Below are 12,510 nucleotides of genomic sequence, written 5' to 3'. Positions count from 1 at the left end.
CAGAGGACCAAACGCTCCACGCTCGATCATGGCCCTCTCCTCCGCCGACAGCCGCTCGTAGTGCTCCATCGCTGTCGTATAACCCGAGAACGACCTGATGTTCCCGGCCTCCTATAATGATTTGAAACAAAGCTATCTTTAGTTTTGAATGAAATTTGCAAGAAGTTTGGACAAAAAGAATGAAAGAGAATAGGTAATGAGTAGTGAATTCTTATTTACCAAGCTCTTCACCGTCCTGTAGGACAGGTGACCCTCTGCAGCCCACACGAGGTGCCTACTCTCCCATGTCTCAGCCCACACAGGAGCTCCCCTCAGCTGACGACCTCCTCGCCTGACTTTGGCCCGTCTCGGGGCCTCCTCCTCCTCGACGGCCTCCTCCTCGTGAGCCTCGTCTCCAGTGGCCATCACCGCAGCGGTGAAGGCCTGATCTAAAGCCTCCTCAACCGTACTGGCGTCTATCTCCATGGGAGCCCTCCCAGAATAAGAAGCCTCGTCACCTGCAACATTAAAGTAAATTTAGGCCGCGTCACATGACGACAAGCCTTTGTTAAGGAGCTTTCGAGCCCTCAGGGCCCTGAAAACTGTCCTTTCCATGCCATCTTTGGCCATATTCCCACCAACCCGATCACTCATGTGATAAATTGGGTCAAGTCAAGTACAAGTCAAAGCCTAGTTCCGGGTTTGAGTCGAAAATTCGGCAACATTTCGTTATAACGGCGATTATGCCCTAGAAAGGTGCCCTGAAAAAGTTGTCACAAACCAAAATTTCGAGATGGCAGAAAGTTTACCCATCATCCAAGGATCCCAAATATCAAGTTTCATCGCAAATGGGCAATCCTAAGGCTATTTTCGAAGCAATTTACGGTCTAGCTGTAAAACCGTCTCAAAATTCATTCAAAGGCTCAAAACTCGATGAAAATTCGAAGCAAACATATGGTTATGTTCCTAACATTGCCTACTATCCATTTCTAAATATCAATTTGGCAAAGCAAATCCATTTGGGGGAGAAGCCCCAAATTTTCGATCAAAAGGGTCGAAAACCCTAGTTTTCGCGGCTCAAAATTCAACAAATGTAGATGATTAATGCAAGATTAAGACACATACCTCGATTAGTCATGTTTAATGCAAGCTTTTAGATCAAACCTCGACGGAAATGGTGAAGATTTGAGAGAGAAATTGAAAGAATTATGTTTCGAAATAATGAATATAATCCTTCTGATTTCGCGTTTTTACGCGGAAATAGCCAAATTGGGGAAAAGACGCAGCAGGCGCTGCGCCTCTTCCAAGAGACGCAGCTCTTGCAGCGCCTCTTCCTTGTGTTCCCTCCATACGAATTTTCAAAAATTCGTTATGAGTTCGTTATTTGTGGGCCCATCTTTGGTGCGCCTCTTCTTCAACGCTATTATATTCTTTTGGTCCGTTTCGATGTTTTTCTTTCGTTCCGGTCCGCATTTTATCCAAATAAGTAGCATGATTTTTGCATATTGCTCAAGATCATTTTATCTAGCGCAGCAGTATTTTGCAGTATTGCTCAAGATCATTATGTCCAGCGCAGTAGTATTTTGCACTACTGCTCATTCGAGATTCCTTCCATGACGATCAAGATGTTCCTAGTCGTCTGTCCCCAGCGCAGTATTATTTTGCAGTACTGCTCACTCCAGATTTCTCCCACGACGATCAAGATGTTCCTAGTCGTCAAAATATTCCACCAGCAAGAGTTTGTTTGAGACCAACGCAAGCAGATTCAACCTCAAGTTTTGCCAGAGTTCGCTTGAGACCGACGCAGCGAGACTCCCCCCAGCGATTTCTACCGACGTCCTGCTGCTTTCAATATTTCTTGTTTCCCCGCGAAGTTCGATTAAGTCTCAGGTATGGTCTCTTCTTATGGCTGGCGAGCTTCCTTACGTAGTCTAATGGACTTTAAACGACCCTCCCGATAGTTGACGGACTCTAAAATGTTCCCGACGACAGTCCTTGGTTCGAGACCCTTTGAGCCGCCTCGCGTCGCCATAGTCGTCGGGTTGTAATCTTCGATTGACCTGATGGCTATACTTTGACTTTCGCCTTGTCCAAGCCTCGGTCAAAGTGGGGCTCAGAGATACCTCATTTCGCACCTCCCGCAAACCACCCTAAGATGATTGGGCCGCATGTTTGATTCGCGGAACGATTTGTGACAATTCGTAAGATTATCGTCAAGTGTTTGCTCAAATATTAATGTCGACCTCTTAGTTGTCATCTACGTCCCGATACGGTCGTTTTGGCGATAATTAGAGTACATTCGAGTCCGGGTCAAAAACCGTCTCCATTTTCTCGATAATGTTAAATCCCGAGTCAGAATGTTCCGGAATGTTCCGGATATTTCTATTCCATATTTCATAAATTTTATCTTTTGGCAAATAATATCCCGTAATATTCATAAGATAATCGAATTATTTCCGTCCTACCATAACTCAAACGCGAAATCTTTCTTCAAATAGAGGAAATCTCACGGAATAGACGCAAGAGGCCGCGCCTCTTCCAAGAGACGCAGATGATCGCTGCGCCTCTTCCCAGGCCCTTCTTTGCATGATTTATGTATCTTTTTCATATCTTTCCGAGATTCACTTCCAAAGAGTCTCCGAAACCCTATTCCTTCACGTGATTAGTATAAATAGGAGCTTTCGTTCCTCATATTTCTCACGCGAGTGTCCGCCCTTCTCTTCTCCCTTTGCATTCTAGACTTCGTTCTTACTAATTGGCGCCTACGTGCTTGGACTTCCGACCACGTAAGCTTGGATCTTTCCGGGTACCAGCCTCTCCGTTGCATGACCGACCAATTTGACCAACTACACTCAATCAACCTTAATTAATCAATCGTTTTCCTCTTACGAGGGCACTCTCTCTTTGCATTCGCGTCGAGCATTCACTAGTCGATATCTTAGTTCATCTCGTTCCGTCAACATGTAAGTCTGAGGGTGTATAATTCCTCTTTTATTTATTGTATTTTATTTATCGTATCACCATTGTAAGATTTATGTCGAAAACACCGTTAAAACCGATTTCTAAAACCGTGCATTAAAACTCTGTTTTTGCGGATTTCCAGTAGACAGACGTCGAGAAAAGACGCAGCAACTACTGCGCCTCTTAGAAGGAGCGCAGTTCCTGCTGCGCCTCTTCGTGAGGCTGCCGCAGTTCCTGCTTCTTTTCTCCTTCCCTCGTCCTCTGTAATTCGTCTTTCTTATTTGTTTTCATATGTTTGTTCTTTAATTCTTCATCGTAATAATTCATATATTTATAATTCATCATTCATTCATATGTTTAATTCACTAATTCCGACTTAAATCCCGAATAATTCAATATTTGCGGGTTTTCGTCACTTAATTCAATTCCGGATTTTAGAGATTCAATTTGTTCATATTGAGTTTCTGGAATTCGTCCTTTGATATATTTTCATCTGTTTGTTCATATGTTCATCATTGATTCATCATGTTTAAGACTAGTTAATTATTTCAACAGAGGATTCATCCATTAATCATTCGTTAATCCATGTAATTAATTCGTTCGCATCCGTCTCATTCATATTGTACTGTTTTATGACCCATTCATATGTTAAATAACATGTTAATCACTTTCATCCGAGTAAATATCATCAATCCATCATTAAAATCACCAATTAACATTAACGGCTTGCAATTACGGCTTCACAGCCAGAACTGAGCCAAGGAACAGACGCAGCGTCTGCTGCGCCTATTCCAAAAGGCGCAGCTCTGCTGCGCCTGTTCCTGGCTGAGTTCTGTCCCTGAACTCCGTTTCTGCCTTGACATAGTTTAATTAGTCTACATATTAATTAACTATTAACCGTATTATCACGATAATTCCTGTTCGTTGATTTATTTCTATTCTTTTATTTATTCTTTTATCAAATTATCCGTTTTAAAGGTATTTTCGACATAAATCGCCTATCCATTGTAATTATTGATTATTGTATTTCTTTTATTGCTTGTATGTTTTCACATGTAATTGAGCATTAAATCCTACTTTGACATCAATTGTATGCCTAACTAATTGTTCACCGACTTAGTTAATTCTCACATGCTAGGATCAAAACAATGGATGTTGCATTGCATGCATATAGCCGACGATATATCAAGTACGAATAACTTCCCTAATCATTAGTAGAGGCCGCTATCGAGGCGGGCGGGATTAGGTGTTCGATCAAAAGAGCTTCCTAATACGTACCCTCACCCCTTACTCCAGATCTCCGTGAGCACCCGTGTTCATTGGCATCCGCGAGAGTCATTCTAGACATAGAATGCTAAGGGTAACGATTGCTTAGTGTTCATGTCACTACTTTGTGTCTTGACATGACACGAGGTATTCGAACGGTTCCAATTTCCCATAAAAATTGGTGGCGACTCCTTACAAAATGCAAACGCTTGTTTTTCGACCTTCACCAAGCGCCCCCGTGGGCGGCCCGCTGTCCACACTGAGGATCATGATCTGGGGATTGGTCTGGGTGACCTCGCCCTGCTCTATACTTTCAGGCCCTTTGTTGCCGAGCTTATTACCTTGAGATCCTGCAACCGCAGCAACCCTAGTGTTATCCTTCCTCCCAAAGTGAGGGATGAAGGCTGGATTACAAAATTCATCTTTTTTAAGATTGACTCTCTTACCCCCACCCCCGAGTACTTATTTGATAAGTGGGGGCCTCTAAAGGTAATTTTAGTTTCTGGGCGTTTGTTGTTTTTCTTTTACCTTAATGTTCTTACTGGTGTACTGCTGCAGGTTTGAAGCAGCCAGTTCCCTCAAGAGATCATAGCAAGGTGAGCCGTTTATTTGCTCTCCCTGTTGCAACTCGTTATTACCCTGGTGTATTTTCTTCCCCTGTTGGTGCATCTGCCTCCGTACCTCTTGACATTAGTGAAGGAGAGCAAGAGGAGGAAGAAGAGAGGGAAGAAGAGAAGGAAGAAGAGGAAGTACCTCCACCAGTCAGCAAGAACCCCCAGCTGCCGAATTCCAGATGTCGTATGATAAGGCTTTGTTTTTCATGGGTGTTTGTTCTTGCTATATGGGCATTTGTGTTTATGTTCTAACTGTGTTCCTGTACTAGGGAATACTCCTTTTTCCTCTCTTTCCCTGCTGGATAGAAAGAGGAAGCAAGTTGCTTCTGCCTCCTCCGGTCCTTCTCCCAGGAAGAGGCCATCGCTCCCTGCTGAAAAGGAGCTAGTTAGCACGCCTGTCCCTATTGAGGTTGATCCTCTGGCTGCAGTGGCTTCTAGGCCACTCCTGTCGAATACTTCCACTGTAATCCGCCTTCCCAAGGAGTATGGGTCCATTAGGGTACCTCTCTGGCCTCACATGGAACAGTTCCTACTTCCAGCTGTTGTCCATTCTCTGAGAAATACTCCTCTCCCTACTGTGTTAAATGAAGCTCTTGGGCACGGCCTGCAGGTACCTTTTTAATTCCCTTTACGTTTTACTGGTCTATTTTGTTCGTGCTTCTGACTGTTCCTCTGGCAGGTTTTGCAGGACGGCTTGTTCCTGCGCAGGGAGGTTGCCAGATTTATAGGGGAGGTGAACAACCTCAATGTCAACATGGGGAAGGTGGAGGCAGATCTGGCGCTGGCTAGGAGGGAGAAGGTGGCTGCCCAGAAGAAGCTGGCTGTGGAGAAGGCAGCTGCCCAGAAACAGCATGATGCTGAGAGGAGGGTGGCAGAAGGGCGTATGGAAGATGCTCACAAGGAGGTGGAGGTGCTGAAGCACCTACTCTTGGACGCTACATTGGTTTTCGCCTGGGAAACAAAGATCAAATGCATCAAGGAGTTTGAGGCGGGTGTGCACTCCAAGTGGGACCTTGCTGAGGAGGAACGGCTGTTCCATGCTGCCTATCCAGTCAAGCCGGACTTCAGCCTCATCAACGACTTGTTTGGTGGTGATGATGGAGAGACCAGTGCTAGGACTGAACAACCGGCTGTCGCGTCAGTTGAGGAGGTCAGGGAGGAAACCCCTGTCGCCCAGGGAGGGGAAGGTCCATCTGGAGGAGAGGATATTGTGGAGCCTAACATCCCTGTGGATGTTCCTGCTGATGCCGCCCCAGATTCTGCTGCTGATGCTGCTGCCTAGTTTAGGCATTAATTTTTTTTTTTATCTTGATGTTTTGTTGGGCACCCTGTGTGGTGGCCCATTGTAATCTAACTCCTGGTGCCTGGTGGTTTTGGGCACCTTTAAGTACTCTTTTGTTTTTTCCTCGTAGGAGGGGCAAAAAATATTTTCTTTTCAAGTTCCCCCTGCTGAGGGGTGTTTATGAAAATTTCGTTTTGATCCTTCTGTTGTTTTGCTAGAAATTTTTCGTTCTTTCTGTTTGTGTGCCGGCTTCGTACTTGTTGAGGTGTCTATGGTGGTTCAGGGAGCTTTCTGTCCATCAGGATGCTCGAATCCCTCTGTTTCGACCACGCGCACATTGGGTACTTCCTGCAGGAGGAACATTCTGCTAGTTCTTGTTCATCAGTTAGCCTACTAGGACATTGCCTTAATATTCAACTTACCATATCCACATTCAATCCAAAATCAATGATAAACTTAAAAATGGAAGCAATTTCATAAATCCAAAATAGTTTAGGGAGCACAAAGTGTGTTCCCCCAGAATTTTTACAACAACTTAAAAGAAAGAGAATTTCATTTTGGCCGTTTAAAATACTAAGTACGCTGCTTCCACATTTTGCTCCTTGTGACACCTGTGACGTTCACACCAAGGGAAAATAAGAAAAAGGGTTTTGACTCAAAGGATTTGAAAGATACGTTGTAAGTTGTCATTTCCTTAGTAGTACCTACTGAATTTAGGAGACTTAGCACGTGCGTACTTAACGAAAGACCTTGCCTGGTGACTTAGTTGTTCCTGCTGTCAAAAGAGATGTTACTGTTAGACCAATGCATGTGGTACAGTTAGGCGGTACGAAACAAAATGATTAGTTCTTTGCGTATGTACCTTATGAGAGAGTGAGCTGTGGCTCCAGCAAGTGGGTTCTGGGGTTGTTCCCCTTCAAGCGATAGCTGCTTAATCAAAGAACCTTTTAGCAAGTTAGTTCATGTTCTAAGGTTTTTAGAGTACTGAATGCTAGGATTCAAGGGTCCTGGGATGTACCTGTTGGAGGTGGAACTCCTGGGTCCTGCACCTGGAACCTTAGACATAATACTTTTTAAGGTGAATGATGTTCCAGGATCTAGGGATAGCTTCCCCATTCATAGTCTCCAACTTGTATGCTCAATTACCCACGATGCCTTCTATGCGGTAGGGACCTTCCCAGTTGTAGGCGAATTTACCTGCACTCTGATTCTTGGTGTTTGGGAATACCTTCCTGAGTACCAGGTCCCCTACCTGCAACGTTCTCAGCCTTACGTTTTTGTTGTAACTCCTGGCTGCTGTCTGCTTGTAGGCTGCCACCCTGATTTGGGCACTGGTCCTTGGCTCATCAATGGTATCCAGGCTGCTGGCCATTTCTACCTGGTTCCTTTCTTCGGTGGCATTGGCATACCGATATGTCGGTACTTGCACCTCAGAGGGAATAACTGCCTCGGCCCCATATACCAGACTGAATGGTGTTTGACCTATTGCCACTTTGGGGGTGGTTCTATCAGACCACAGTACGAAGGGGAGCTCATCTGCCTAATTGGCTCCTATCTCCTCCAGCCTTCTTTTCAGGTTGTTCATGACTATCTTGTTGCTGGATTCTGCCTGACCGTTGGACTGTTGATTCCTATGAGTAGACTTAAACAGCTTGATGTTCCACCTAGCGCAATAGTCTTCCGTTCTGTTGGATATGAATTGTGACCCGTTGTCACATATGATTTCTGAAGGGATGCCGTATCTGCTGACTATGTTCCTCTTGATGAAAGATATCACATGCTTCTCCGGGATCTGAGGGAAAGTTTCTGCCTCTATCCATTTAGAAAAGTAGTTCGTCATTGTCAGCATGTACGTCCTGTTTCCAGAAGCACGGGGTAATGGTCCCACAATGTCCATTCCCCATTTCATAAAAGGCCAAGGCGAGTTGATCGGATGCATATGTTCTGCTGGCTGGTGGCTGACAGGAGAGTGCCTTTAGCATTCTTCGCATTTCTTGATGTAGTCTATGGCGTCCTTCCTCATGGTAGGCCAGAAGTAACCCTGCCTCAGTGTCTTGTTGGACAGGCTCCTACCCCCTGTGTGATTTCCACAATCACCACTGTGGATATCACATATTACTGCATGTGCCTCCTGTATGCTCAAGCACCTCAGATAGGGTCCTCCCAAGGACTTTCTAAATAGGATACCATCAATGAGTACGAATCTGGAGGATTTCATTTTGAAGCTCTTGGCGTCTTTCTGGTCAGGTGGTAAGACCTCAGCACGTAGCCAACTAATGTAAGGCTTGCGCCAATCATCAATCTCTTCCTGGGGTGTGGCAGTACACAGTATCCTTGCTTCGTATGTCCACTGGGTGGTTGCAGCCTTACTGGCGTTCTGTTGTTCATTCTGGCGTATGGCAGGTTTCATGACATGTATAAATTGTATAGAACCCACTGCCCCTAGAGTGAAGGCTGCTCCCAGGGTGGCGAGAGCATCTGCTTCAACATTTTGGTCCCTTGGTATCTGCTGGATGTGGAAGGAGGCAAAGCGGAGTTTGAGCTCATTCACCAGTTCCAGGTAGGTTACCATTTTAGGATCCCTGGTCGTGTACATGTTATTCACGTAGTTGACAATCAGTTGGGAGTCACTATACACCTTGATGTGGTTGATTTGCATTTCTAAGGCTAACTGGAGTCCTAAGATTAGGGCCTCTTATTCAGCCCTACCTCTGTTCCCTTCGTGTTGGATGTCCCATCAACATGTAATTCCCATACCTGCTCCCCTTTAGGCTCACTTAGGGTCAAGAATTCACCGTCGGCTTGTTCTTGAAGGGTGGGACCAAAGTCTGACACAAAGTCAGCTAGGGTTTGGGACTTTATGGCTGTTTGGGGTTCAAATTTCAGGTCGTACCCACTTAGGTGGACAGACCACTTAACCATTATCCCTGTCAGTTTGGGTTTCCTCATTATGGTTCTCAGGGGGTAGTTGGTCACGACTGAAATTGTATGTGACTCAAAATAGGGACGCAATTTGTACGAATCAGTTACAAGTGCTAAAACGAGTTTTTCTAGAGATGTGTACCTGGTCTCTGCAGGTAACAGAGACTTGCTTATATAGTATATTGGTTTCTGCATACCTTCGTGCTCTCGTACCAGTACAACGCTTACATCCGCCTATGTTACTGACAGATACAAGTACAGTGGTTCTCCCTGTTCTGGCTTGGAGAGAAGAGGAGGGGTGCTTAGGTACTACTTGAGCTCCCCAAACGCCTTTTCATGCTTCTGCGTCCATTCAAACTTCTGGCACTTCCTCAGGATGACATAGAACAATCGGCACCTATCTGAGGACCTTGATATGAACCGGTTGAGGGCTGCTACCCGTCCTGTGAGCCTTTGTACGTCCTTTGGCTTCTGAGGAGATTCTAACTGGAGTATTACTTTGATTTGCTCCATGGTGGCCTCTATCCCTCTTTGCGTCACCAAGTACCCCAGGAATTTCCCTGAGGAGACTCCAAAAGTGCATTTCAGGGGGTTCTGCTTCATATGGTATTTTCTGAGGATCGAGAAGGTATTTTTCAGGTGGGACATGTGTTGTTCTGAGTTCTCAGATTTGACTACCATATCATCAATGTAGACTTCCATTGTTCTCCCTATCTCCTCCTTGAACATTCTGTTCACCAGGCGCTGATAGATGGAACCGACATTCTTGAGGCCAAAGGGCATCACATTGTAGCAGTACAAGCCTCTGTCAGATCTGAAGGTTGTTTTCTCCTGATCCTTAGGGTCCATTTTTATCTGGTTATACCCACTCCAGACGTCAAGGAAGGTAAGTAGCTCATGCCCTGCTGTTGCGTCTACTATAGAATCAATGTGCGGTATAGGGAACGGGTCTTTTGGGCAAGATTTGTTAAGATCTGTGAAATCAACACATACTCTCCACTTGTTGTTCTTCTTGGGTACAACCACAACATTCGAGAGCCATTCTGGGTAGTTAACTTCCCTGATCTTGCCTGCTTCCAGGAGATTGTCTACCTTCTCGTTTATCACCTCGTTCATTTCAGGAGCAAATTTCCGCCTTTTCTGCTGGACTGGAGGAAAGCTGGGGTCTACTTTTAACCGGTGTGTAATTACACTTGGATCTATGCCAATCATGTCGCTATGGGACCAGGCGAAACAATCCATGTTAAGACGTAGAAATTCAATTATCTGCTCACGGATGTTACCTGCAGAATCAGCTCCCACCAGCACTGTTCTTGCTGGAAACTGTGGGTCCAGGACTACTTCGTCGAGTTCCTCCTGGGGAGGTGCGATATACTCCCTCTGGACGCACAGTTTCTGTAATTGCTATGCTGGACCAGCTGCAAGGGGTTTCAGAGTGTTCTTGTAGCTATCCCGAGCGACATTTTGATCTCCCCGAATCTCCTGTACCCCCCCCCCCCCCCAGGGTGTAAGGAACTTCAGGCTCTGATGGTACGTTGATGGTACTGCTTTCATTTTATGGATCCAAGGCCTGCCAAGTATCACGTTATAAGTTGACGGACCATCAATGACCAAGTATCGTACCTATTTGTTCATACCCTCTGCAAAGGTAGGTATCACTATTTCTCCAAGGGATTGTTTAGTTTCTCCGCTGAAGCCTACCAAGGGTACTGCCTTCTGCACCAGGTCTTTCTCGCTAAACACCATGTTCTTCAAGGTTTCCAATATTATTAGATTCACAAAGCTTCCTTTATCTACCAATATCTTTTTAACAAGGCAATTCCCTATAGAAAGGGTAATGATCAAGGCTTCATGGTGGTGTTCTGCCACATCGGGTATGTCTGCCTCGTCGAATAATATTGCTGGTAGATCCTGTCTGCTGACCCTGAGGGAGAACTATGGTTTATCTCCTTTAGTCTCGGTTGCAAGGCGCTTTGCTGCTGAATAAGTGAGACCACATATCTCCGACCCTCCTGTGATGACGCTCACGACCTTTGAGTGAGGTCGAGGTGGGGATGGTTAGGCCTGGTCAGCAGTATTGACCTTTCCAGATTTTGCTCCCTTGGGGAGCAGGTGATCCAAGCATCCAGCATTGTAGAGGTGCTTCACTTCCTTTCGTAGTACTACACAATCTTCTGTATTGTGGCCAATATCGTTGTGGTATTCACACCTTTTGCTGGCATCTCTTCTGTCGTTCTCCCTGGGGGGTAGGCTTCTTAGGCCACCTGACCCTCTGCCCTAAATCCCTGATTGCCTTCAATACCCCAGCAAGTCCAGTGGTGAACCCATACTCGCTGAGCTTAGGTGAAGCCTCGGTGCTCTTTGTTTCTCCTGAGACTTTGTTCACTGTGTTCTTACTGTAGGGTTTGGCTCTTTCGTTCTTCTTCTCTGTTGTGATTTTTCTGCTGGACGACTCTGTTCCGTACAGGTCCCTTCTATCCTCATCCTCCTCTAGGCGATAATTAAGTAGCCTCTGCCATTTGTTTGACTTCCTTAAAGGTGGCACATGGGTGCTCGGTGAGATCCTTGTACAAATCAGAGTCGCGATGCAGTCCCCTTCTGAAGGCATTGACTGCTGTTGTAGGGTCGCACCTAGGGATAGATATTTTTTCCACATTGAATCTGGCGAGATAATACCAGGTGGACTCCTCGAACCTCTGGACGATCCGGTATATATCAGTGGATAATTTTTCTGGATTGCAACTACTTGCGAACTGTTGATTGAAAACGTTCACTAACCCCGCGAAGCTGGAAATAGACTTGTTGGGAAGGTTAACAAACCATTAGAGTGCGGCTCCTGACAAGGTGGAACCGAATTCTTTGTACATACATGCCTCCTTTTCAGGCCATGTTGCTGCAACCACCATCATTTTCTGTTTGTACTGTTTGATGTGCTCCAGCGGATCCTCTGTTCCATCATACAACATCATTGTTGGCGTGGTGAACCCCTTTGGCATGCTGACAAGGGCAATGATGTCCACAAAGGGGAATCCGCATAGCACTCCGGGGTTGCCACCTCCATGGGATGTGGTAACCCTGGAACCTTGCTGAGTAGGGACCTGATATCCTGCAACTGTTGTTCTACATGGCTTCCTACCCTCATACCCTGGTTGTGGGGTACTGAGTAGACCCCATATGGATTTGGTGTTCCTCCTGACATGTAAGGAAGGACCATGTAGCTTCCAGGTAATGGTGTTGAGTTCACAATAGGCCTGAACTGGCTGTCCGGACTATATGGCATATAGGAGCACATCCCGGGATATGCGTTTCTTGTTGGCTGTTCCCCTGGATTTGTCCCTGGTACCACTGGCGTACTGCTGGTTGTTGGTATGGGATCTGGAGTCAGTGCTCCTAATCCCACAGGATTGAGTAATATAGGGTACGTTTGTGGCATCCTTGGTGGTGGTGGAACCCCTGGTGGTTGGATTGTACCCTGGGTGGCCACCG

General features: G+C 45.8%; 1 protein-coding gene across 1 annotated transcript; it reads right to left on the bottom strand.

Moving 5' to 3' along the window:
* Positions 1-8,077: 8,077 nt before the first annotated feature.
* LOC141649727 (uncharacterized) lies at positions 8,078-8,674 on the bottom strand. Its single transcript, XM_074458409.1, has one exon. It carries the CDS (start codon positions 8,672-8,674, stop codon positions 8,078-8,080), a length of 597 nt encoding a protein of 198 aa, XP_074314510.1.
* Between the last annotated feature and the right edge of the window lie 3,836 nt (positions 8,675-12,510).

The sequence above is a fragment of the Silene latifolia genome, chromosome 3 (genome assembly GCF_048544455.1).
Source record: "Silene latifolia isolate original U9 population chromosome 3, ASM4854445v1, whole genome shotgun sequence".
In the NCBI taxonomy this organism is placed as follows: domain Eukaryota; kingdom Viridiplantae; phylum Streptophyta; class Magnoliopsida; order Caryophyllales; family Caryophyllaceae; genus Silene; species Silene latifolia.
This window is presented reverse-complemented; position numbering and strand designations above follow the sequence as displayed.

Bases quoted from the DNA above. Each gene is read 5' to 3' on its own strand.
- LOC141649727 (XM_074458409.1), bottom strand. From the start codon at position 8,674: ATGGTAACCTACCTGGAACTGGTGAATGAGCTCAAACTCCGCTTTGCC.